Here is a 26,756-nt window from a genome sequence, read left to right on the forward strand (position 1 = left end):
GTAAATAGTCATTGGTTCTATTTTTATTTATCAGCTATGGGAGTCTATATTTATATAAAAACTGACATTTTTAAAAGTGTTTCTTTATCTGTAATAATAATCTTTTTTTATTGTATTCTGGGGCATTCAAAAAACTTAAATCTACACTTTTATTTTGTAAGAATTATATCAGTGTTTCAAGTAAATATCAAACTTAATTTGACTAGAAATCTATATCTATAAAGAAAATGACACATTATTTTAGAAAAGTACTGAATCCACAGAAACAACATTATCGTCATTAGCGAGTTTTGAAATTGTATTTTAAGCCTCTTAACGCTCTTAATAAATCACGTCTTGTTAGGATTCACATTTTTGCAGAGTCCATTATTATTATTTCCCCGAAATAAAGTGTGTAGCTCACAGCTTAGTAATGGCTGCTGTCGGTTTGGTTCTGTCTGCAGTGACTGATAGATAAGTTCATTATGTGTGTTGAATGTTCTCAGTCTCATGAGGATCCATCAGTCCACTTGAGACAACATGGCCTCCTGAAGAGAAATCAATTTAGGCTGCTGTATTACATATTCAGGGAAAAAAACATAATTTATAAAATCAAGTGATTAAAATTACCTCGAGTGTAAACGAAGCTACATCAAATAACACCTTCAAATTGATGTGAACTTTTCAGTTGCATCGCTGAATCTTTCATTTTTTTCAGTGAAAGCCTTCATAAATGTTGAAATTATATGGAAATATTCTCATTATATAATTTTGAATAATTTCTTTTGGATTTTCTTTTATTTAAAATGTGTTAAATAATATCAAAATAGCCGCCTGACTGCAGTTTGTACAACATTCGTCGCTACATATTTTTTTCATTTCAGCTGGATAAAATAGCTCCTAGACATTTTTCGCGAACAATAAAACATATTTACTCCGCCCTCTAAACAATAATAATTCAATCTGGATTCCAACTTTCGTATAAAGCGATTTATTAGGTCAATATACTTTACAGTTGTCCCTTGTTTGGTCATTATTTCCTTCACATCTTTTCTTTTTTTTTGTTCACAAATAGCTGTCAAAGGTGGTTCCTTCAGTTGCCAAACAAAATGTAAAACGTCTTACATGCAAATGTGGTCAACAAATTGTACGAAACACGAAACAAAAAACCAGCTTCACCAAATGAGGACATGCACATAACCAACTGAACATTTTGGCCCAACATATAAATACTTAAAAAAAATCTTTACAGTCTCATCTCATAGTGCCCATTTGTACCAATTTTTACCCATTTATATTTACATATTCACAGCAATAAATAAAAAAAATGACAGCATATTGCCAAATAATTGATCTGTCTGCGAGCAAACCTCCTCTGCTCAGCCTCACCTCATACAAAACGAATCTAATCCTCCATGTTTGTGCTTCATGCGTTCAACGAATCAGTGGAAGATAGAGTCAATGTAAGTGTTTTTTTTAATTATTATTATTATTATTAATAATATTTTAGATCGTCATCTGAGTTCATGGCCTGGTCCCTTGTTCTATTTGTTGGTGCTGACTCCTCACAGCGAACCTGTTGACGTGCACGGGGATGGGGACCACGATTTTGGGATTCCTCACCGGCTCTCCCGACCGGTTGTTGACGTTGCCGGCCTTGATCCGTTTCCATTTGGCCCTGCGGTTCTGAAACCAGATCTTCACCTGCACCTCGCTCAGTTTGAGCGCGTGTGCGATCTGCGAGCGCTCAGTCAGAGAAAGGTACTTTTTACAGTGAAACTCCTTTTCGAGTTCGAGCAGCTGCTCGCTGGTGAAAGCTGTTCGTCTCCTCCGGCTCTTCCCCGCCGAGCTGCCGGTCGGCAGCGCCTCCTGCGAGCCGGCTTTTAGTTTGCTCTTCTGGGACAGCGAGCCGCAGTTGTTGCCGTCCGAGAAACTTTCGTTCTCGCTGTCCGCGGAGCTGTCCTCTCGGTCGCTGCACGCGGTGTCCGCGGACGATTTGAGGTCCAGCTTCTCGTCGTCCGAGCTGTACAGTTTGGTCTCACCTTAAAATCAAAGAAGAACAAACACACATCCACGTTGAGTCACTTCAGTCTGCGAGCCCAAAATGAAAAGCGACCGTTACGCAAACGTCTCACAAACGTTAGACAGCAATCGTGGTGTTTTTTTAGTACGCTGGGAGAGATAATAGTGCTGAAAACACTCCAACTTTTTATTTACAAGTAGCAACATGAACTCAACTCCTTTTGGGCCTATTTTTTTTTTTTTTTTTTACAGCTGTCCTGTGTTTAAACAGTGTTGCTCTGTAAGTTTTCACTGCAACTGTTTCTGGCAACTAAAGAGGTTTCATTTCATTTCCCTGCAAAACGTTATTTTTGTTTTAATTCAATTTGTTATAATAGTATGAAGAACAATTCAGAATTCATGTCAATAAAAATAATAAATGTATCTGGAACGACAGATTTTAGGGTTTAACTGTCACCAGGCTGCATCCCCATGAATGTGTGCTCTAATACATGCATCATTAATATTTCTGTCACTCTGCCACGGTGGCAAAACTCATGTAAGATGGCTTTTACTTTTCGTTGTAAATTGTTCCGGCATCTCTTAGACTAAACACTTTCTCCATGGGCCAACAACCTCTGATTTAACGCATTTTACGCACAACGGTCACTCTTTTACGCGACAGCCTTGCTGGTTTGCGTCTGATAAAAATCCAAAATACCATAAATAAGTAATGAGGCCGAAGCTTACCTGATATTGTTTGAAAAGTTTCCGAGAAGTTCAGCAGCTCGGAGCCCTTGTCCCGGCTGTGCAGCTCATCGGAGTGCGGACTCTCCTGCCGTCTCGCTCCGGGGTCCGCGGCGCTTAAGCGGGGACCTGGGAGTTCTTGCGGTGGGTAGAAACTGTCCGGAGGATCCGAGAAGCTTGGCATCGTCGTGGTGAGCGCCACCATGGACGGCACCCCCTGTCCCAAACTGGCACAGAACGTGTTGGTGAGCCGTCCCGCAAAAGAAGCCAAAGGCGCGAGTGGAGGTATACCGGACGTTAAATGCGAGTGGGATAAAGCTTGTGGAATAACCAAAGGTCTGTACGGCATGAACATAGGGTAGCCCGTGTAGAGCAGGTGTCCCGGTCTGGGCTGTGGAGTCCCTATCAGTGAGTCGATTGAAAACGCCGTCCCTTGGCCTGGTCTCTGCATTTTTGAAGGGAAATCACTTTTTTTTTTATATTGTGGAAACTTAAAGGCAGGTGTCCTTTTTTTCCTCGGCGACGCGCAAAACTTTCAGTGCAAAGACGGAGTGGATGGAAAGTAAATCCTCTGCCGTGCTGTCATCCCCGGTTAGTGGACTGCTGCTCCGGATCTCCGCGCTCTATATGCGTCAGGCGGTCGGGCGCTTTGTTGTGAGCCCCACCGCTACCTTTTCCCTCTTATTTGTCACACACTCAGACATAAACACACGCTCTCTCTCTATCTATCTATCCAACTTCCCCCCGCCCCTCTGCGATGTGTGCGTACGTGCGCGCGCGCGGAAGAGAGAGAGAGAGAGAGAGAGAGAGAGAGAGAGAGAGAGAGAGAGAGGGCGAGAGCGCATTGGTTATCATCTGCAATACAAGAGGAATGAAAAGGGGGTGTTTCCCTGGGGGCTCATCCATCTTCCTCAAATTACGCTTCATTTCCTTATTCAGCCTCTGACTCTTTGGCCGTCCTGAGAGGCGGTAGTTTCCCAGTGGAGACCAAATAGACGGGTCGCACCCCCCAACCACCCCTCTTCCAAGCCCTCCTCCCCTTTTGCCAGGTTCACCATTGACTGCAAAACGGTGTGAGAGACTGCCCCAGCCCTTCCCCTTCTATAATCGTTGACCACACCAACCCAATCAGCTATTATTAATTTTGATTGATGATAAGTAATTACTCTGGATTCAAGGGACAGCGTAAAACAACGGTGGCTTTTGTTGCGATATTGGGGCCGATGGGCATCAAGAGTCGGGAGGGAGGAGAGGCAGATGTTTCTCCGCGCTCTGTCCCATTCTCCGCGGCTAAAAACAATGCGCTTGGCTTCAGAGAGAGAGAAAAAAGAAGAAGAGAGAAGTGCCGCAACAATTGTTCCCTGGAGAGAGATACTCCACTGCGAAATTAGATTCAGATAAAAGGCGTTTATGCGAGGTCAACTGCAGTGTGGACACGGACACATAGTGGCCAAAGTCAAATTTGAGTGATTCCACGTCGTTTGAACTCGGGGGAGGGGGGGGGATTTATTTAAAAAGCTGTGAATGATAAACTTTTAACGTCTCTCACCAATCAGCTGTCACCGAGCAGCTAAATCCCTGAACGGTTTTTTAAAATTCATAAATATATAAATATATATATATATAAATAAAATAATGCACACATTTTTGTGGGAGTTGTAATGCATTCCTGATCCAAAGAGATACAAAAAAAAAAATCTCTTTTCTTTTCTTTAAGCAGTGGTTTAATCGCAGATCATTTCACCTTTTAAATGGCCATGGGAGCTGATGATGATTAGCCCTATTGAGTCCTGGGTGCCCGGGCTCTCCAACTGGTCGCCTGATTGCACGAGGACATAAACATATCACACCGACTCTGATTAGCAGTGGAGGGCCCGGCTAGGCTAATTCTTATAATTGCAAGTGACTCCAGCAGCACCTCTCTCTCTCATCTATTGAAAGCATTTGCTCTGCTCCTCTTCCTTTTCTTTTTTGAGCGGAACTCAGATGTTGCTCAGCTCCTCTTAACACTTTTATTTTGTTTTTTTTCATGGTTTTTATGACCTCATAAAATTTACATTCATATAGAATGTTTATCATTTTAATCTATTTCTGGTCTTCAAAATGTCTTAAATAAGCCTAACAGAAGTCGCCTGTTATAACAAATAATACATGTTTTTATTGTCATAAGTAGTGCTGAAAATGTTTGTTTTTTCATTATAAAATTAATTAAATTAAGTCAGCAGATAATTAACATGTGACCATGATTCCTCCAACTTAACGTTTTCTTCGTCGATGTCTGATGTGAGAGACTGACAGTCAGGTTCCTTAATTATATCGTTTTTTTAACTTCTGAATCATGTGACCGGGTCAATAACTTTATCAGAACCTCTTGATAAAAGCACACGTTTCAATCGCTATTCCGCACGATTCAATGTTGTTTCAGCTTGTTCTCAAAGTTGAACTTCCGACGTGTCTCTTTATATTTAAAGTTTAGTTTGATAACATACAATCTGGTTGAAAAAGAAACGTGTTTTCTTTCATTCATATAGAAACCTATAGAGTAAATACAAAAAACACGACCGACAGCACGACTACAGAAACACGAGAGAAGAAAGAGAGAGAAATGTAAGACCACAGGAAATAATACAAGAGCAGTGAATAGATTACATGGCCATGGTGGAATATTTTATTTTCCATCAAGACTATTTTTGACAGAAAAAGCCTAATTACAATAATACCTTTGGGAATAATTATTTATGCAAATATTTTAAGGCAATCCTCAATGTACAACACATGATTATTATGCCCATTAACATCAAACTACTGCAATAATTATTATGTATAAAAACACAAACGTCTGAGCCTCTTCACTATCAAGTGAAGAAGTAAAAAAGAAAAGTGATATTTATGTTAAAATATAAAACACATCGTATACCTGCCATGTATTTTATCAAGTCTAGTCTATAGCTCCCTCTTGTGGTGCAAAATCAAATGTGTAGCTCGAACTGGAATAAAAGTGATATGAGAACAAGCAGCTGCTTCTTCATCCTGAAATGTGCATTTAAACATATTAATAAGTGCACTGCTGCTACAGTTGGTGCCACTACTTTAATCATGATGATGACTTATCAGCGCCTTCCTCACAAGTGGCAGCACTCGGTCTTCATCGGGACTCGCACTAACACTTTCAGTGGACATAGCCTCTGTACTCCAGGAGCAGGTAGTTCTTGATGAATGTGGGCAGATCCAGTTTAGGGACCACCTGGACCACCCGGCCCTCCAGGAAGGTCCTGATCCTGAAGCGTGCCAAGTGCTGCAGGGAGCGAGGGGTCTGTGCCAACGAGAAGACGGACTCATAGAACTCTTTGTGCTCCTGGTGAGACAAAATCACAGATGAGATCAGTCGATATTATTTATCCACGTAAATACCATAAAGAAAATGAAGAAGAGGCGAATGACACTATTTAAATATATACCTTTTTTGTCTTTTTTAAATCTAAAAAACATTTGTCTTGTCTTAAAACACCCACACTGGTCTAACTTCACGAATTCATTATTTGACAAGCTTGCCTTAAACGCCTCCGATGACACCGACTCCACCCAGGCGTCTGTGACTTTGAGGCGACTGTAGGCATTCAGCAGGACCTCGATGGTGCGTGGAGATCCACAGCAGTGCTTCAAAACCTGCCAAGAAACGCCACAACACAGCGCACAGATTCATATAATCATCATTTAAGTTCATGAGCGAGCTTGTGACTCCATAGAACTGAAGAAATAAAGTAATTAAACACTTGTGAAATGAACAGATTGGTCTTCCCTCCAGGGGTTTAACTGGAAATTATGCAATTAGTGCTAATTAATCTCCTATTAACACTTGCCTAATTAGGAACCAGGCATTTTGTCTAGTGCACGTGGGTTCACTGATGGTTGTAGTCTGTTTCCCGCAGAGTGCAACACTTCATGTTGTGTCATGAAATGGGAATGATTTGAATGTGAAGTTGTGAAGTCTGGAATATTGCAAGGAACAATTTAGGGTTTCAAGACTCTTTCTCAAGGTGTTACATGTGCAGTATGCTAATTATGCAAAATGAGACACCTTGATGAATAATTGGTCCATGTTTAAAATACAATATACTAGTTCAAACCGGTGTGGAGCGCTTTGGCTGATATGGAATGCATCCTTTATTATTTATTAAATAACATGTAGCTTTTGATTTCCTACCAGGGGCAGAGCTCCAGGCCACACCCGGATAGAACCGTGGTTGAGCAGAGCACGGACGATCCTCTCGGGTTCATGGGAGAGCTTGTAGCACACCACCTTCAGGATGTTGTGCATGGGCGCCTCACCGCCGTACTCCATGTCGTTAACGCAGGCTCCGTTGGCCAGCAGCAGGTCCACTATGTCTGGATTTACATTCTTACAGGCCATGTGCAAAGGCGTGTGTTTGTCCTGGTCCACGGTGTGCACGTTGGCCCCGGCCCCCAACAGCATCTGGCACACCTTGAAGTAGCGTTCGAGCTCCTGCACCTCCTGGGGTTGTGAACATGCAGCGATCAGGGGCGTGAGGCCCTCGTTGTTCTGTTTGTCCACGGCGGCTCCGTAGCGCAGGTAGAGCTCGGTGTGGTCTGGGAGGCCGTTGCTGGCTGCCACGTGTAAGGGAGTGTCCCTCTCTTCTAGAGTGCGACCGTTGATCGCTGCTCCGTACTGCAGGAGATTCTTGGCACATCTGCAGAAAGAATTCACAAGTTCTATTATCCCACATAAACATGAGATCAGTTGTCCCCATCCGTCTTACCAGATGAAGTACCCCTTCATCAACACCACACGCCACGTTCCAAATGTGTTGATTTAACTTGCTTTTAAACCGGATATCATTTAACATGGATATGGATATTACAGTTATTTTCTAGGCTAGGTCTTTGTATCACAAAGGCAGAAAGACACAGGGGTCTTTGTACCACTTTGAGAGGCAGAAACTCCACATTTCAAACACTACTCCAGCACTTTTGGCGAGATCCAATTCACCGCTTTCTTCTCTGTTGGCCTGCTAGCTAGTTTTGATGCACCCTAAACAGGAGCCGGTGGTGTTACAGTGAGACTACGTATCTCTTAGAAAAGTTGAATTGATCTGCAATAAATGCACCCTTGCTCATTTCAATGCACTCGGAGGTTTTGCTGCTACGGCTTGTCTTGGTCTGTCATGACCAGTAACTTAGCTGATGGTGGCTAATGTTAGCAAACTCTGGTTAGATATTGTGTTTCACTGATTTTGTATAACACAATCGTCTTCTTATTAAAGTTGAATTGTATGCAATAAATGCGCCCTTGCTTGAGTCTGGCATGACCATTAGCTTCTGACGGCTAATGTTAGCTAATGTTAGAAAGTAAATAACTGACATTGTTGAGTAAATTCAGTGACTTGTTGACTCTCCTCTTGGGCTCGTTCCACTTTCTACTTTTGTTCTGCTTTACTCACTCAAGGGATTCGGGGCTTGAGCAAAAGTGCAGAGGCATGAAGCCCTCTTCGGTGACAGCATTGGCGTTGGCGCCATGGATCAGCAGCAGCTTGGTGCACTCTGGCTGGCAGTTTTCACAGGACTCGTGCAGGGCGGTGGTGCCCCCCGGTGCCAGGTCTACATCGGCCCCGCGCTGCAGCAGGAGTCTCAGGCAGTCGGTGAAGCCTCGGCTAGCTGTGATGTGAAGCGGCGTGGTCAGCTCCTGCTCATAACTCAGTGACCAAAGTCCTGCCAGCAGCAGAGAATAGAATATAAAGTCAACTTTAAGCTTAGCAGCACTGTAAATAATCAGATGCGTTAATCCAAGAGGCGTTTTATTGTCAATTAGAACATAGTTCATAACATTTTCAAAGTATTATTAGTTACATGACTCTTCCCAACACTCAATAAAATACTCAACAGAGTGCTGCAGGAATGAGTCAGCATTTTTGCACTTCCTGTTCCTTCTACTCGAAGTGAACAGGTTTTTTGAATGGGTTTTTGGTTAGATGCCTAAAATAAAGTCTGCTAACACAAACACAAGCTTAAGAGATTTTAAAGTTCTACGACATAAAATACGTCAGTAAATGTCCCACACTTGAATTTTGAAGCTTTATCGTCTCTTAAAAAAGGCGGTTGCTAACAAGTGGCTAAATGAGACAACAAAATGTCACCACACCGACTAGTCCGCCTTCACAGCCTCACTGTGTTTTTACTCGTGCTCATCGAGCGTGGTGTAGTTTGTTTAAAGCCTAACGTTTCACATTCACATTCCACTGGCTTTTTGACATCGAGGGAACCAGTGCCGCGCTAACTTCCGTGGTTGGCCTACAAAAATACGTCATCCCTGCAGCACTCTATAACACGCAATAAAAAAGAAAGACCACAAACTTGTTTGCATAGCTTCAGCCAGTTTGATTGAGCAATCAAAGCTCTGATAAACCTACTCAGGCCTCCGTAGTTAAATCTGAAGTTCTTCCATTCCTCGATGTTGCTGGTGTCATAAATGGCATCGATAAGGTACTCGTACTCGTCGTCGTCCACAATGCTGAGAACCGTCATCTCATCGCCCACGTTCAGAGAGTTCCAGAACTGCAGCACACAACCCGAGGCCTTGGCCGTGGCGATCACGTCGTTGCGATACTTCTTTGGTTTGTGGCATTTAAACGTCGGCGCTACGTAAGCCATACTGGCGCTGACTAGATTGTTGTTGTTTTTCACGTTTTAGTAAGCTGGTTTATCCTGAAGGAAATAAACGCTTATGATGGTTGTTTGTGCAGATGGGGCTATTTTAGGATGGTGTTATTTGATATTTTTGCTTGGCCTGTGCAGTGGCCTGGAGGCCAACGACTGGTGTGTTACATGTCACCTGCGCACTGATTCAGCTAATTCACTGAGCTCACCGGACAATGCTCTCTTGCACTCAAGAAGTTCAGGGGAAATACATTGTTTTTCAAATATAAATGATTTTAAGTAGCATCCAGTTTTGCAAAGGCCCATTATTGTTATGTGTTCATACAGCATTTTAACTTGGAGTCTTGATCATTACTTTCCAGGGACTCAACAAGCCAAAACGTGTTAGTCTGTCTTCAGTGATAGGCCTCAACTAAGTCCTGAGTTTGTTTATGTGGTGGACACATGATGGTCTCTATAAATATTGCCTCGTGTTCTTTTCTATAAATATCACATCACTGTCTCTTTAAATACTGGCTCAGGGTGACACATGGCTTACAGTTGCATGTCACAGTTTTAAAAGCAGTAAATTCACTTTTTTTCCACAACAACCTAAAAGTCTCTCACTTTTGTTAATTTTGGATGCTGATCTCCAGGAAATAAAATGAAGCCACATAGCTGTGCCAAACCATATAAATTCCTGAATTAATACATCTAATGAATGACAAATGTTGCCTCTTACCATCCCCTGCGGCGACCCATCGCATGTCCCCTCCCTGTGGCTCGATGATGAGGTTCACTGTGCACCCTCGAGGAAAGAGGTGCTGCATGGCCTCCAGGTCTCCCGTGTACAGAGCGTTCTGGACGACCGCATCTTGGCAGACAGCTGGTGGCACAAAAGTGCTGGACCTCAGCGGTGCCCGGTCCCTGAGCTCCTTCTTCAGCATATAGCGATTGAAGTGATGGCTGGCCAGCTGCCTCTTGTACTTTTGTCTCTCCAGCATGTTGTCTTTATCAAGTTCGAGAGAACGCAAGGCCATGGACGTGAAGACAAAGCTACCTCCCGCCATGCTGAAGGATTTATCTCTTACAGAGAGAAGAGTTTGTGTGAGATGTGTGTGATTAAATGAGGGAGGCCGTCTTAAAAAAAAGGCCTGTCTCTCTGCTTCTGTTTCTTTCTCCCTGGCTAATGTCCACTATGTGCCTGCCGGCTGTTCACAGGTTTGGTTCACAGAGTTGTTTTGTTATTCGGTATGAGACCCTCCCTGGTGTGTGACAAGTAATGCTATTTTTATGTCTCACATGCAGCTACTCGAGCCTCTGCTATTTGCCTCCAGCAAAGTTACAGCCATGAAGTGTCTCTGTCAGGCTGCAAGTATCAAGTGAGTTGAATAAACTCATGTTTTGTAACTACCATACATGCTGTTTTTTAGGGGGCGATAGAACATATATTGATGAAATTACATAGCATCTTATTAGAATAAGCAAATAAATGGGAGGCTTGCTTCCTTAAAAAATATATAGATATTTACATTTTAAAGTTAATCACATACTGCTTATTGTTCCACCTCTTGTACTCTGAATGTTAAGGGTAATAAAGGGTCAAGACATTGTACTATAAATATTTCCCACTCCCAGCCAGGCTTTAAACTTAACTCAAGAAGTAATATGTGGCTTTTGGACATCTGGGCAACTTTTAAGGTCAAATGTTGTCTTAAAATGTTTCTTGCAAATGACAATGCCCTTATTGTAAGCCCCAGTGAGTGTGTGATAGCAAAATGTATTTTTCTGCTCAGTATTTTATTTATTTATTTCAAGAGCCTTAATGGATTTTATGTATCCACATGGCTCCCTGCATTAGAACATTAGGCTGAATGACTGGCAACCGCTGTGTCACTCTGCCCCACGTGTAGCGTTGTGATGGCGGAGGGACGGCGCATAATTAAGCCTCTTAAGCCTACTCGCTTGGCATCTGACAAACATCTCTTTTGACTGATGGACCATCATTTTCAAATGCTGGTAGAAATTATATCCAGTGGCAAAACTGGTCCCCTCCTTTAACTCTCTAGACACCAGATTTTCCAAGACTGATTAACTTTTCTATTAAAATGTTGCTGTGTTGGACACACAATGTATAAAAAATCTCTCATATTTTAATATCTGTTTATCCACCTCTGTGTTGGAGTCCATCAAAACGCATGTAAGCTCTGTGGAAAACAAGGTCGGCAGCACAGGTGAAGAAATGCAAGATATTTGTGCAGAGGTGTTACCTTCTTTCCCATTTGAAAACGCCGAAGCATCGCTGCATCTCATCTATACCTTAACGACTGTTCTGGTATGGAAATCAAGGTCATTTATTTTATGTTACAGTTTGGTAATAGATGCCACATTAAACTGAAGGCGAGTAAGAGTTTCAACTTTGAAAACACACATTACCAGAGAGAGACTAGGAATATTGTTTTTGCGGCTGGAGTACATCCTTTTAAATGATATACATAATGAGTTTATAATATGCATCTGGGCTACCTCCTCTCTACTTTGATGTCTTCCAAATGGCCCGGGTGTCATCAGCAAAACATGTAGGCACTTTCCCGCCTCATTGACTCCCAAATGTATTTTAAATATCATTCCTGGTAACGCAATTATTTAAAACGCTGAACTAAACACTTACTAATGGGGAAAAAGACAACGACTTCGATAAATTCATTTCTCAAATGGTAGGCATTCGTGTTTCTTTTTTTTTCTCCTTCCTTCCTCTGTGAAGCGGAGGCAACTCTGATGACAACAAAAAAACATCAGCAGTAGTAACACCCCCTGGCCTCGCAGCCCCCCGTGGACATATTAAATCTTTGGTTTCCTCACATTACCCACCAGAAGCCGTCTCTCCGAGGTTTTTCTACATTGTGGTCAACCTTCCTCTCCCGAGGCGGTGAGAGGCTGGACATCAGCAACAGGCCTGATGAGAGTGAGGCACTTCATTTATGCAATCATAGGCAATTAGTTCCCTCTGATTATGTGCCTCTTAATGCTGTTTTGAGTACTGTGGCACACAGTAATACAGAAAGAGATTAAACTATAGCCCTCCCTCCACACTGAGCAGTCATTTAATATACTGAGAACATAATGAAATGTACACAGTAATTACAGTAATATTAAATGCTAATGGATTTGCAATTGGATCTGAAACACAGTGCACCCAAAGAATTCTAAATTTAGAGCGTGCCACCATGACATCAGAGCAATCAGTTATCCATCAGGTGTTTCTTTTATTAATGAGCTATGTGTTACTTATTGTTATTCCTGTCAGAGGAGGCCAGATCCTGTCTGGCATATGTGCAAGTCTGTGCTGGTAAGAGAGCAATTAATATGTGATTTACACATTTTATTCACACCGAGGGAGTTAAAGAGGGTCTGAAGTTTGAATTCACTACGGTGGTCACTATGGAAACATGATGAGAGATGATGAGAATGCTTAATTGGCTAACGACATTATCTGAGGGAAAGCTGGTTGCTGCATTTATGCCTTTGTCTGCTGATTCTGATTTACATCTTGGCTTGTTCTAATTTTTCCTAATAACGTATTGACTTTGGTAAGTCCATACAGACACATTAAAGTAGACACACACACACACACACACACACACACACACACACACACACACACACACACACACACACACACGTAATGCCATTAAAGCGTCTTTGATAGCCAATCACTGGTTTCCTTTCATACATATGGCTCATCAGAGTCCACAACAGGGCTTTGACAATATGCCCTGTTTGCAAATCTCCCCCAGGTGTCCTCACGATGCTTGAGATGTTGGTGGAGAAACCTAAATGAATTTATAGAGCCTTGAATTGAACAGTAGCTCCAAACTATTCCGTGGAAGCGTGATTACTTTTTCTGTGCTCTTTCAGCTCTGAGCCCACTACCTATACTGTATTGAATCGGTCTTTGCAGATTGCAATTGTCTCTCAACGCACTGATCACCACGCAAATAGCCCTTTGTTTCATCATGACAATTGAGAGGTTCATATTTCAACCTAATAGTCCTGTATAACTTTAACCATCTATCACAACCTCATTTCATTGCGGTTGCAGTTAATACGCGCTTCCCTGCCAAGTGGAACATTTTCTAATGATGCACTCTCACACGACAACAAGGCAAGCCAGCCCGGGCTCTGCATCACTCACTAATGCATCCATCCATAATGTGTTCATAGCAGTCTGCCTAAAGGAGTCAGCGATGACTACCACCAGGCATGGGCACGAGAGGGGTTATGGGGAAGGGTGCAAGATACAAAACCTAAATGGGCATGATAATCATGAAGAAAGTTAGTGCCATCAGAGACTGTATCACCCTCATAATAACATCTGTAGATTTTACATCATTACAAAGAATACGGGGAAAACATCTAAAATGGTTATCTCAACAATAACAGTCAGCTGTGGGAGTCACATCCAAGTGCATCATCACAGTGAGCCTGGCTTTGTAGGATGTTGACAAGGGTAGCCTAATAGGTGTATGTAAAGCCTGATGTAAACACCGTCCTAATTACAAAGACCTTTATCAGTTCCTCCATTTTATGCAGATTGGACTGGTGCAAACGCAAGTGCCATTATCCTGTAATCAAGTACTATTCAGTTGACAGTGTCGTCTTTTTAAAACACTGATTAGAATGCATAACAAGGATACAATGTTGCATTATTTTCTCTGTCAGTTTATAAATATGTACATTTTTTAAAGCGATTTGAATAATGGATCTTGTCAGGGTTTGGAGAAAGACATCAGAGGTGAGAAATATATATAACAGACCATTGCTGTATTTTCAAATAAATATGACCTCTCATGTATTCATTGTCTTTACAAAAATATGCTGTGGATGTGATTTTTGTCCAGTTTTTCAGCCTTGTCTTGTTTAGCCAAGTGTAGATCGATAGATACTCTCCTTTCTTAGCTTGAAGAATACATTATCATAATTTAATGCATTAGCGCTATTTTCCTTATATAGAAAAAAAATCATATCCTATAGTGTTGATATCTTTCATATAGCCTATACTGTTTTTCAAAAAAACGGTCACTTCCGGTAGCCATCTTTGTTTAGACCGTCGCTGCTTCAGAAACAAGTTTAAATGGCAAAAATGCCTTTTGGTTTTTGTCGCAGGCGGGATATTTATTTTGTGGCAGCTGGATAGAAACATGGAGAAGTCTAAAGTATTTTAAATATCGGTTAGCATCGGCAAACAACACTTTGAGGGTTTTTTGTTGTTGAGGTTTGGCCTGTGTTAACGTTAGCCGTTCCTATGACGTAACCCTTGCTAGCTAGCTAACGTTACATGGGGCAGCTACAACATAACGTTACTCAAACGTAAGCTATATTACCGATTCAGTTAACATAGGTAACTGGTCACACGCTAGCTTGCTAACGTTAGCCACTTAGTTGCCTTGCGTCGACACACTTTTTCTTTACTTGTAATCAGTTGTGGTTGTAAACAGTTGGCTCTCAGAGCTTCTTTCCCATCACTTTTAAACAACAGCTTCGTAGCTAACGTTAATGGCCTCTCGATCATTGCAGAAGTATGGAAGCATTTTTTTTTTAAATCACAAAAAATATTTAGAGTTTTTATTTACATTTACTAAAAATAATAATAAAAGAACAAAAAATTAAAAGAGAAATGAGATAGAAAGTCGAAATTATAAGATACTTTAACACAACAGTCATAGAAGCAGCTCTTCATAGGTTACCCTACATTTCACTTATACTGTGAGTACATTGAAGACTACTTTAAACATGGCTTTACAACACATGAAATACTTCTTGCTGTTTCACATGGACTCTGAGCAAACGTACCATTGAAAGGATTTTCAGCCAGAAGCAGCTCTGGCATAGACGGAATAAAACCAATGTGGCTGAGGTGGCAACCTTCATTGAACAGCAACTGGAAACATCTGGTCAGTGTCATGGTTACAGATGGATGCAGCAAAAGTGTTGGTGCATTATTTTTATTTTTTTGTAGTTTTATTTATTTAGTATTATTTTTTGCTGGCAGAAATGGGATTCCATACCGTGCCACACTGTCCTCTGCTATACTGACAGTTGACACTTTATTTTAAAAACCATTAGTTGAAATTATTTGTGTCAGATTGAGAAAAATACTTAGAGGGAATACTTTTTGTAAAAAAAAGCTTTTATTTTCAGACAGCACAATTGCTAGATATTTATTTAGAGCACTGAGCAGATACATAGGTGTTAATATTAATAGATGCGGTATCATACGGAATAATGTGAGTTATTGTAACATTGCACAGTTGATTTCACCAAATAATAGTTTGTAATGGGAACATTTATAGCTGTAATGTACAGAATGAGGTCTGCCAAGTCAAAGACAATGAGTCAAGATGTGCGATTGCGTCATCTAGTGGTTAAAACGCGGTACTGCTTCACCCTGTAAAAGGCGGGGATAAAAAAAAAATTGAAAAGAAAACTCCCGTTTTTTAGTGCTTATGTTTATTGGTAACAAACCAGGTCACAACAACTTCCAGTCGCGTTGCAGTCCTCATTTGGAGCTGGTGTACTTGGTGACCGCTTTGGTTCCCTCGGACACGGCGTGTTTAGCCAGCTCCCCGGGCAGCAGCAGCCTCACTGCGGTCTGCACCTCTCTGCTGGTGATGGTGGAGCGTTTATTGTACTGGGCCAGCCGGGACGCCTCTGTGGCGATCCTCTCAAACAGGTCGTTCACGAAGGAGTTCATGATGCTCATGGCTCGGCTCGAAATCCCCGTGTCCGGATGAACCTTTCGGAATGGCAGACATTTAAAGATAAGAAAACCGAAACATAAGGAAAAAGCACGGTGCCTTTTCGTTTGTGTTGGTCCACCCACCTGTTTCAAAACTTTATAGATGTACATCGCGTAAGTTTCTCTTCTTTTGGCCTTTCTCTTGCCCTTTTTCTCACCTGTGCTCTTCCCTTTCTTTTTAGATATATCATTAGTCATTTTTAGATGGTGTCAAATATTAACTTTAGTACGTCAAACGCTGTATCGAGTACTTTAGGAACAGTTATCCCAGTTTTCTGGCTAATGGGCAGCTCTTTATGTAGCGTGCGTTAATTAGTGACTGATTTAGCTCACCTGATGTGGTGTTTTTGTAACGGGATACGCTCGCGCGCCATAAAGATACAAAATAACGTCTACGAGAAGGAATACATCTGTAGCTAAGAGGCCTTTCAAGCGTGCTAGTTTTTATTTAGGCAGTTAAATGCTTTCGTACAGCAGCCTTGCACAGTAGTCATGTGAGAAATTGAGGTTTTTATCATTGCACATACTAGTCGTGTCCACTGGGTGGCGCACTTGCACCATTTATTAAGGCTGCATATAATCTTGTCAATTGGAGTTGTTTACCTGTCGTAGATTCCACTGTAATCCATTGTAATCTTCCGTGTAGTTAGTAGCTAACAGGGAGTGTATTTGGATGACATAATATTGAGAGGAAAACACTTTTGAGCTGCATTTTGTAGTAGCATTCAGTGTTAAGATTACTGCTGTAGACCTGCTCTGTTTCCAGATAGATTAATCTACACTGAGGCTGTGCTTATTAACAATAATATACGGTATTATGAGCAAGGCTGGATTACAGCAAGCACGTGCTCTCCAGGGTCATTTTGTCTGATTATGTGTGTGCAAATGTTGTGAGAATTTGCACTATAAATGTCTATTCTTGTTGCTTTCTAATCTAGTGGAGGAGTGCTGTGTTAAGTCCCTGTCATTTTAATTTAGCATGTGTTTACTTGGTACATTAACTAGTCCAAACAAACTGCTAATGGGGACTAATTGCAAAGGCTATTCAACCTTGTCCTGGTGAATGCTTTTTTGGTTTCTGTCGCAAATTATAATACATATCATCTCATCACTTTGCAGAAAAACAACCAGATACAGTACTATATATATATATATATATATATATATATATATATATATATATATGTATATATATGTATGTATATATATATATACATGTATATATATGTATGTATATATATATATACATGTATATATGTGTGTATATATATATATATATATATATATATATGTATATATATGTATGTATATATATATATACGTATATATATATATATATATATATATATATATATATATACGTATATATATATATATATATGTATATGTATGTATATACGTATATATACACATATGTATGTATGTATGTATGTATGTATATGTGTATATATATATATATATATATATATATATATATATATATATATATATATATATATATATATATACAGTAATCAATGTCTTTGGTGAGCCGTCTCTGGGTAGGTTATGCTCTGGGGCCCCCTAGTGGGTTGTTTGTCCTCTTAAAGTACTCACAATGTTTTTCAGTTTTAGTTGGTGCTTCCTGTGTGTGATGATGGGGTATTTGTTTTTGTTTAGTAATGGTGTCTTTACTTCCCTAAGCCTGTGTTTGATCCTGGACACTTTTATGTGCGGAACATCTCGGGCAAATCTCTCATTTTCATGCTGATAATTGGGATAAAAATATTTCTTACTTAGCTACAGGCATGCGTTTTCTCTTTATCAGATCCTTGTTGTGTTGTTCAGGATGAATAGTTTCACATCTATATTGGCCCTCAGTGTTTGATTGTTCTAGTCACGCAGTGTAACATATTGTAGGCAGTGTATTTGAGGACTAATTATATCTAGATTTAATTTAAAAACCTGTCAGCATCTACTGACTTTGAACACAAATACTGTGTTTGCCTTAAAGCATTTTATTCCCCATATCCCACAATGCTATTGTATTTTTCAGATTTCTATTGATCATCCTTCTTATTTTAATCAGTAGATATTCCCTAATACTGACACAACAGTTTAAGTAGGAACCAATAACACAGTTCACACACATCTATCTTGTCTGGTGTGTGTGTGTGTGTGTGTGTGTGTGTGTGTGTGTTGTGTATACTATATGATCTCGCTCCTGTATCACAGATGTTTTATCTTTTAGATTGATGAGACCCAAGGTACCAAAGGAACTGAACACAAATAATTCCCTTTTGTCGTTCAAACGCGTCTCTCTAAATGGTGAAGCGCTTCATCATGCTCTGTCTCTATCATACACAGCTTGGGACACTCGTATTGGCTTTAGTCAAGCTCCTGAGGTCCCACTCAATTTTTGAGACGCATCCATGATTAATCTCCGATAAGTAGGGAATAGAAAGCTGCTGCAACACCACTCTCCATCAAGTAGGCTCTTTAGGTTTGTGTAGAGTGTGAAGTAAATTAACAGCAGTGTTTGGAGAGTTTAAAGCAGTTGGAGCTTCTGCAGTAACAGCTTCATCTTGGAGACGTTTTGGGGTTTTAAATAGATCTGGATTCATTCCTGAAAACCTTTAGCAAGTCACAGTTATTTACTTTAATTTTCTCAAAACAAGATGTGAAGCGGCGCGTTTACATCTGCCAAGTAGTGGCACGCACAGAAACGACTGTGCTCACAAAAAGACAAACATCTGGGCAGCTGTGGTTGAAGCAATAATGTGTATTCAGCCTCAGCAATATGGCATTTTCCATATTTTTGAAATATATTCTGAAACATGAAATACTTTTGCTGTAAAACTTCAGCTTTTATGTCTCTTTTTTATTTGTCAGAACGTGGAACATTTGGGTCGACAGATGACACATTAGTGTTACCATTTGAGATTCTGCCAAATCACTTCGTAGTACATCGCCATGCTTGTATCTTGGGGTCTTGGACTTGTTCTCCTCCTCTCAGTTTTGTCCTCCACATCGCACAGCAGATATTGAGCAGTAGATTACACACGAATGGGCTCCTTATCTCACGCAGCATTTATGCAAGGTCATTTGCAGCAACACATTGAATAGCAGCCATTGGTTTACTGTATTGTGAAGGCTGTCTTTTTCTCCTTTGTCTGGCAGATGTCTGCGGTTTGTTCGTTCATCTGTGAAGAGAAGATGGAGGGAGGGGGGGGGGAAGGTGAGTGAGTGTGTGTGTGTGTGTGTGTGTGTGCACGTCTGACAGTCAGAGGAAAATAAAAGTGTTGGCCGTGTATCAACATAACTTATTGCTAAATGTTCCGAGGAGAGCGTGTTTTATTTAGAAAACAAAGCTTAGCTCGATACCTGCAGCGATTACTCTGTGGTGGCCGAATGAACATGTTTCACAATCTTCTATTCAAATATACCAGTTTGTGTTTCTGTGAACAGACCCACACTCAAATGTTAGAGCTTTATAATTTAGCCCCCCCCCAGTTGGACGAGCAATTCAAACCCTTAAAGACAACAACGCAGCGTTTAGTTTATCTTAGCAATAAAAGAAATGTCTGTGATACAACTACAGATGGAACAAAGGTCAGGAACATTATTTCCCAATGCAACTAGTCTACCATTGCAAACGAAACATATTTCTGCTATGGGCTGTACACATCTAAACTACTGTAGAGGCTGGGATAGCGTTAAAGGATCACACTTCAGTCTAATTTGTAGCTCAGGTAATGTTTTGGCTCTGCTCTGTCGGGTGCAGTGTTGCGCCTCTGCTGCTCCTTCCTTAACTTCTTGATGTATGTGCTCTTAAATGCCGACTGCTTTACTGCAGAGTTCACTTCCTAACAGGGTAATCTGTCCTCCGAGCTGCTTGCCAAATCTGCATAACTTGGGCATCACAAAGAATGACTTACTGAAATTGATCCTTATAGCTTTACAGGGAGGTTTTTGCTTGTTTTAGGATTCCCTGCTGAACTGTAGGAATTAGAATAACACAGGATCTTGTCAATTCTCAGACAATCCTGGTCTCAGTTAGCGTTCCATACAGTAGCTTTTGATTCCCTTTGATCATTTCTGGCAGTGCTAAACATTTTAATGTGCATTATCCCAGATAAAGCTGTTGTGGATTAATACATTAATCCCATTTCTTGGAAATCTGACCAAAGCTAAACATGGAACTATAAACTAAAAGTTGTAGCATTTACACAAAGTATGATCAAATATATAGGACAGAGGATGCACATAGATTATAGTTAAGAGCCACAGTGTGTTTAGTGTTGTATTAGGAGTGTCTATATAGCGTCTTTTTTCAATTTTTCTCAATAAAAAGAGAGCTTATGCGGCTGCATGTGCCCCCCTGAGGAAAAAGTGCTGCACCCAGCGCCTTCTTTTTTTTCCAGAACGCTCCGACTTTTTTTTTTTGTGTGCGACCGCTCCGAGCACTTCCAGTTGAAATCTTTGAACTTTTCAGTCCCCGGCGCCCTGCTATCTCTTTTCTGCCAGAGAAAAACAGTGTGGACGCTCAGCTTTAGGTCGGCACACATATCAGACATTACTGTGAACTACTCCTCGCTCTGCATTAGGGGTCAACCAGTCTATGAATGGTGTTGCATCTTAACATTCAGTTGCTTTTACAAACCTACCTGGACTAGTTAACATGCAGTTTTGACATTGTGTCTGTTATGAAGAAACAGGCCAGCCTTTATAAGCCAGAGGTGTTTTCGGCCTGGAATATTTCAGAACATTAGTTGATGGTTTAAAGTCAAATTCAAAGGCAAAAAAGAGAGTGCAGCGCTTAGCGGCGCCATAAATATTTCCCCTCCTTATTAATATTCCCTGCATTATGCTGTACCTTCTACCATCCACTTGAAAGCCAATTACTGTTGAAAAGTCCACCACTTTCATCCTGCAATCTGCAACAACAGGCATGCCTGCTAGTATGAATTTGGGATTAAAGTTTGCTAATCTGTACACAGGACGACGTTACCCAAATGTTACGAGAACATAAATGGATACAGCCTGCAGAGTGTTTGCGTTCTATCTCTGACTATGGAAAGATGCAAGTAAGATGCACATTTATGCTACAACGATCACCAATCAATGATGTTGAATATTTATCAATATATGAGGAAATGTTAACAAGACAATTTTAGTTATTAATCACTATATATATATATATATATATATATATATATATGTATGTGTATATATATATATATATATATATATATATGTATGTATGTGTATATATATATATATATATATATGTATATATATATATATATATATATATGTGTATATATATATATATATATATATGTATATATGTATATATGTATATATGTATATATATATATATATACATATACATATATATATATATATATATATATATGTGTATATATATATATATATATATATATATATATGTGTATATATATTTGTTAGATCATAGTTCAGATGCTATGAAACCATATATACGTAATATCACTTTACTCACAGGGTTTCACTCCAGACTTTCCTGTTATTCTGTTCTAAAAGGTGAGGTTCGCTCTGACAGGACACTTAATATCACGGACACAGTGGTTGAGGTTACAGTCAACCCACTGCACATCCACCACGCTCCACTAATTGGTCCAGTTCTTGGCGGCGGTCCCTTGGACGCGGTTACTGCTGTTAGTGTGCTAACTGGTTGAGCTTGTCTTTTCAGCAAACACCACTACAGTGTACTGCCCTCCCTACATGCTCACTAATATATATGTGTGTGTGTGTGTGTGTGTGTGTGTGTGTTATAATTGTCATTGTGGAGCTCCATAGTATCTGTAAAGCACCGTAACCATTCAGCTTACTCCATGCTTAATCTGTGTTTCAGGCAGTGATTCAGTATTTTTAGTCTGTCATTGTTTTGTCAACCTTGACTGGCTCTATTTGAGAATGAAGAGATATTAAAACTCAGTCAAGGTCTCACATGTTAAATGGACACGGCGTCATCCATCACTGTTTTTTTAGCACATTAATCGTTATCGGTAATGACTGTGAATACAAAGCGGCGCTGCTTAGCTGGTATAGGAGGGCATTGCAGCCTTAAGTCGAGCATCGACCACTTGTAAATTCAAACATCTTAATAAAGTCAATGGCATTTTGACAATAAATAGTATTGATTATCCAGGTGTCATCAATCCTGTTCTGATTTTAGCTTGTACTGCCTTTAGGGGGGAAGAAGCAAACAAAAGGCTTTTGTCTTGTAGTTTTTGAAATTGCTATATGTCTGACGTTGTTCTGGTCGACTTATTCTAAGTGTTAGCGTTCCCTGTCCTGTGAAAAGACTGTGATGAGAACCACAACAGTCCATCACTTCAGGCTTCATGTTGCATTTCCTTCCGGAGCATTTCTTTTTTCTTTCTTCTTTTTTTTAAATTGCATCTCGACTGTGACAATGTAAGGGTTGACGTTGCATTTCTCCAAAAGTTTCCAGATGAAATGTTTTTTTTTTTTCGCAGCTTTATCTGAATTGCATACCTCTGTAGTGTTTGTGGGTAATGGTTGCTATGGTCACTGTGCGTTGTTACCAGGGCAGAATATTGATTTAATCCTCGAGGGCTGTGGTCATATCCTTGGCAGCTCACCTTTTGTTATGATAATAAGACATCCCCGGGTGGCCAGTGAGTGATAATCTCGTTTGGTTCCGAGGGAGAAATGAAAGGGTTTCTTTAGAATGGCGTGGTGAAATAAATATTAACCAAAAGTCAAAATCACCAACTTCATTACTGGTTAACCTTTCAACTCTCATGTCGTCACACACGGCGAACCGTATCGCTGGACTGCTACAGCCTGACTGTGAAGTGCTTTTGGCGTCCGTCCACCGCTTGGAACTACAAAGAAAAATGGAAATATTTAACCCACGCTGTCACAAGAGGAGACGATACATTAAGGTCTTTTAATCAGATTTCTAATGAATTATATGTAATAAGGAAGAAAACATTTAACCAGCAGGTTTTCGGTCGTATATTTGCCTGCTTTACTTGTTTGCATTGTTATGAAAAGGTTAAAATGTGGACATTTTACATGTATTTCAATGCAATAAATATGCAACCTGTAGCATTGTTGTATGCGAGCAAGCATGTTGGAGCAGATTAGAGATTACTAAAAACACGGTGAAGGTGCCGTCCGGATTGAGAGACTTCCCCTGTGAGCACAGACACACAGGCAAAGCAGCCATTCAGCAGTGGGATGGATCCTGACTACTAAAGAGGATGAGGGAGAGAGAGGAAGACTGAGAGAGAGAGAGAGAGAGAGAGAGAGAGAGAGAGAGAGAGAGAGAGAGAGAGAGAAATGGGGGAGTGGTGGGAGAGAGAGAGAGAGAGAGAGAGAGAGAGAGAGAGGAAGCGAAAAAGAGAGTGAAGGGCTCCACACGGCAGAATATAAATCTGTATGTTAGCAGGACTAAAGCTGGAGGTGTCGGAGCGTCTTTAGTGGTAATGCCGGTGGGGGGGTGGCCATAAAGCATCAAGAGGTGGTTTTTTTTTTTCCCTTGTTAACTGAGGATCTTTTGCAAATAAGGAAGTGGAACCCGCGGGAGCTGCGAAACGCCGGTTGTCAAGCACATTGGTGTGCTGGTCGGAAGGTCTCTGACCCCCTTCGTTTTTAATTTTTTGGGGGAGAAAAGAGGAGAAAAAAAAAAGCCACGAGAGAAAGAGGAAGGTGGCAGCGAGGGGACCAGTGAGCCATTTCTCTCTTTATTACTTACCATTCACAAAACCATCGCATCCCATTATCACAGCGATGTAGAGGCATTCTCTCCGGTTAGAGGAGGAAGGGTCCCATTGACTGCTGAGGCTTATTAGCACCTCTCTCCAAACGCTAGACCTTTTCATTGCAGCCCCTCATCTCTCGCCCTCTATCCTCTTAACGTCTCCTATGTTCTTCTCTTTCTCCTTGTCCTTTTGTGTTCTTGTCCCTTTTCACACCACTCAGGAATCAGGAGGCATTGCGTTTTGGTAGAAGTGGGTGTTTTTTTTTCTTCTGGTGCTGTCATTGTATTTGGTGCCGCTACAAAGGACAGCTGAGCGGGGAGTGAGAGTGAGAGAGAGAGACAGCTTTTGGAGATAATAAAATAGCAGACAGAAAGAGAGAGGGTGGGGGGGGGGGAGGACCTGGGACTACAGGAACAGCTGACAACCACTGGGAGCTGAATTGTGATGAAAAGAAAACTGTTACAGAGACTGACAAACCATTTTAAGGTGGCTATTTATTGGGACAATTACCACTTCTTGAGGGAATAAAAGGAAGCAGTGTGCCAAAACCAAACACTGCTGGCTGGATTCTGCTACTGCTGTTGCTAAGCAAAGTCGTTTAACCTGAAGTTCTTGGGCAGACAGTATTGAGCATCACTCTACAGCCATGAAAGGGAGCTCAGAGGAAAGCATTGAAAGCACCAGGCCCTCCAACCTGCAAGCGTTCGCTAACATATCCACCCTCCATGGCATGAGTCACATATTCGCCTATGGGCACATGACATTCCGTCGGTTTCTTTGGAGCCTCTCCTTCCTCGGTTCGCTGAGCTTATTGATGCTGGTCTGCATGGATCGCGTGTCGTATTACCTGGAGTACCCCCACGTCACCAAGCTGGACGAGGTGGCGGCGACCAACCTCACCTTCCCGGCGGTTACCTTCTGTAACCTCAATGAGTTCCGCTTCTCCCAAATCACCAGAAATGACCTGTATCACGTGGGCGAGCTCCTGGCCCTCCTGAACAATAACTACCAAATAGCCAACCCACACTTGGCTGAGCCCGAGGTTCTCGCTGCCCTAAAGGATAAGGCAAACTTCCAGAACTTCAAGCCAAAGCTGTTCAACATGACTGATTTCTATAACCGCACAGGTCATGACATCGGTGAGATGCTACTGCAGTGCACCTTTCGGGGAGAGGATTGCTACCCGGTGAACTTCACCACAGTAAGTGCTCTATTATCTTAACATGTGGTAATTCTGCACAGTGTGCTGTATTTTCCTGCCAGACCTGCCAGCCTGTCTCTTTCTTTTATGGTCAGTTGAAGCTTAGAGTTTTATTATTGCTGTAGAGCAATTTATTTGAAACACATGCCTGGCTTTAATGCACCTGGTACTCTGATATAGTGTTATTGTTGTGGTTGTTATTTCGTTAAGTGTTGTCAGTACAGAAGATGTTGGTGTTGCATTGAGTGCTGTGGTTGATGTGTGTGTGCTCTGCTGAGAGCAAATTTTGCATTGAACTTGTGATACAGGTAAAGTCTTAAGGTGAAATGCTGCAAAGATTTTCGTTTTTCCCTCTACTGGCTTTCTTTTTGAAGTCTTAAGACAGCTTGGCTTCCAAGAAGACATGAATCATTTTTGTTAGGTGTTGCGTCTCCCTTTATTTTTCGAGGAGAGATTGTTTCCATGAGGGGTTGTACTGAGGTCAACTTGATGGTTTAAGCACACACACACACACACACACACACACACACACACACACACACACACACACACACACACACACACAAGCATTTCTTTTTTGCAAATCTGACGCTTTAATAACAAATTGAAGTTCTGAACTGATTATTGCTTTGTTATGAGGCTGGAGTCACCGTGCTGTCTGCCGTCATTATTCATCCCACCTCATTCAAATATTCATTACTGCTGCTCCAAGTGATCTGCTTCAGATAAGTTATTTCTCAGTAGTCGCTGCGTCTCAAATGTCTAAATAAAACCGATTCTTCTACAAAGCTCGTCTTTAGAGATCATTCAGATGGAAAGGTGCTGCGTTATCACCAAGCTGTCCCACTGTGTGCTTTGATTCATTCATCAACACTCGTATCCAATCAAGCATAACTCTTCATTCACCATTCACTATGAATGAAGTTCACTAAACTCCTACATGCTGTGCTTCTGGTTTGTTGTGTTAGCCCATGCTGTAGCTGATAATACATATTTAATTATGGCGTATTAAGTTGAAAAGTCATTTAGAAGCGTATGCAGTAACACAGATTGGCCCCACAGTAGTTTTTAAGTAATGGACTATATTAGTTAAAGCAGAGACCTGGATCTCAGGGACATCAGACTATATATCCTCATAAAGATCTGAGCACACCCTAGCACTGCAGGTGTGTTATAATGTACACTGTGAGATGTAATATCTTTACACTTACACAGGGAGTATAAGTGGCCTTGTAATGGAGAGGATGACCTTATAGCACTTATCCTAAAGGAGAGAAACCTCAGAGCTACTTAAATCAGGGCTCCAATTTAACCAGCATCAGGAAATCTATCAAATGAGAAGGTGATTGAAGATATCACTGTTATTAGCTGTTGTACACATGTATATGTATTATGTTATTGCTCCAAACGCTTTCCTGTCGTGCAATATGTGATCTCCACCCGTACTCCAATCAAATGCAGGAATAAGTTTGAGTTAGTAATCAGGCTGTTTAATTACTTTTAGAAGTTTTATTTGAGTGAAATGGAGACCTAAAGCTCTCCTTGGCGTAGTCTGGATCGCCCATTATTTCATTTAAACAGGAATACACCGGCCAAAAAGAGCGAGAATAATACAGATGCA

At 41.0% G+C, this 26,756-nt stretch overlaps 4 protein-coding genes across 5 annotated transcripts in view; 1 reads left to right on the forward strand and 3 right to left on the reverse strand.

The window, feature by feature from the left end:
* Positions 1 to 985: 985 nt before the first annotated feature.
* gbx1 (gastrulation brain homeobox 1) lies at positions 986 to 3,411 on the reverse strand. Its single transcript, XM_068738262.1, has 2 exons — positions 2,731 to 3,411; positions 986 to 2,021 (listed from the first exon to the last, which is right to left on the reverse strand). The coding sequence occupies exons 1-2, from the start codon at positions 3,176 to 3,178 to the stop codon at positions 1,504 to 1,506; spliced, it is 966 nt and encodes a 321-aa protein (XP_068594363.1). The 5' UTR covers positions 3,179 to 3,411; the 3' UTR covers positions 986 to 1,503.
* Positions 3,412 to 5,372: 1,961 nt separating this feature from the next.
* Positions 5,373 to 10,606, reverse strand: asb10 (ankyrin repeat and SOCS box containing 10). Its single transcript, XM_068701992.1, has 5 exons — positions 10,121 to 10,606; positions 8,187 to 8,454; positions 6,932 to 7,436; positions 6,280 to 6,393; positions 5,373 to 6,082 (listed from the first exon to the last, which is right to left on the reverse strand). Exons 1-5 carry the CDS (start codon positions 10,446 to 10,448, stop codon positions 5,897 to 5,899), a joined length of 1,401 nt encoding a protein of 466 aa, XP_068558093.1. The 5' UTR covers positions 10,449 to 10,606; the 3' UTR covers positions 5,373 to 5,896.
* Positions 10,607 to 15,908: 5,302 nt separating this feature from the next.
* Positions 15,909 to 16,558, reverse strand: h2bk1 (H2B.K variant histone 1). Its single transcript, XM_068738119.1, has 2 exons — positions 16,262 to 16,558; positions 15,909 to 16,174 (listed from the first exon to the last, which is right to left on the reverse strand). The coding sequence occupies exons 1-2, from the start codon at positions 16,373 to 16,375 to the stop codon at positions 15,938 to 15,940; spliced, it is 351 nt and encodes a 116-aa protein (XP_068594220.1). The 5' UTR covers positions 16,376 to 16,558; the 3' UTR covers positions 15,909 to 15,937.
* A 6,975-nt stretch (positions 16,559 to 23,533) lies between these two features.
* asic1c (acid-sensing (proton-gated) ion channel 1c) overlaps positions 23,534 to 26,756 on the forward strand; it is an 84,798-nt gene continuing 81,575 nt past the window's right edge. For both annotated transcript variants that reach the window (XM_068701610.1, XM_068701611.1), the window contains exon 1: positions 23,534 to 25,135. In XM_068701610.1, the coding sequence (XP_068557711.1) occupies positions 24,581 to 25,135 (555 nt within the window). In that variant the 5' untranslated portion in view covers positions 23,534 to 24,580. The remainder of the gene's footprint in view (positions 25,136 to 26,756) is intronic.

This window comes from Cebidichthys violaceus, unplaced genomic scaffold (genome assembly GCF_023349555.1).
Source record: "Cebidichthys violaceus isolate CVI_PGR_0920_01 unplaced genomic scaffold, fCebVio1.0.p SCAF_8, whole genome shotgun sequence".
NCBI lineage: Eukaryota > Metazoa > Chordata > Actinopteri > Perciformes > Stichaeidae > Cebidichthys > Cebidichthys violaceus.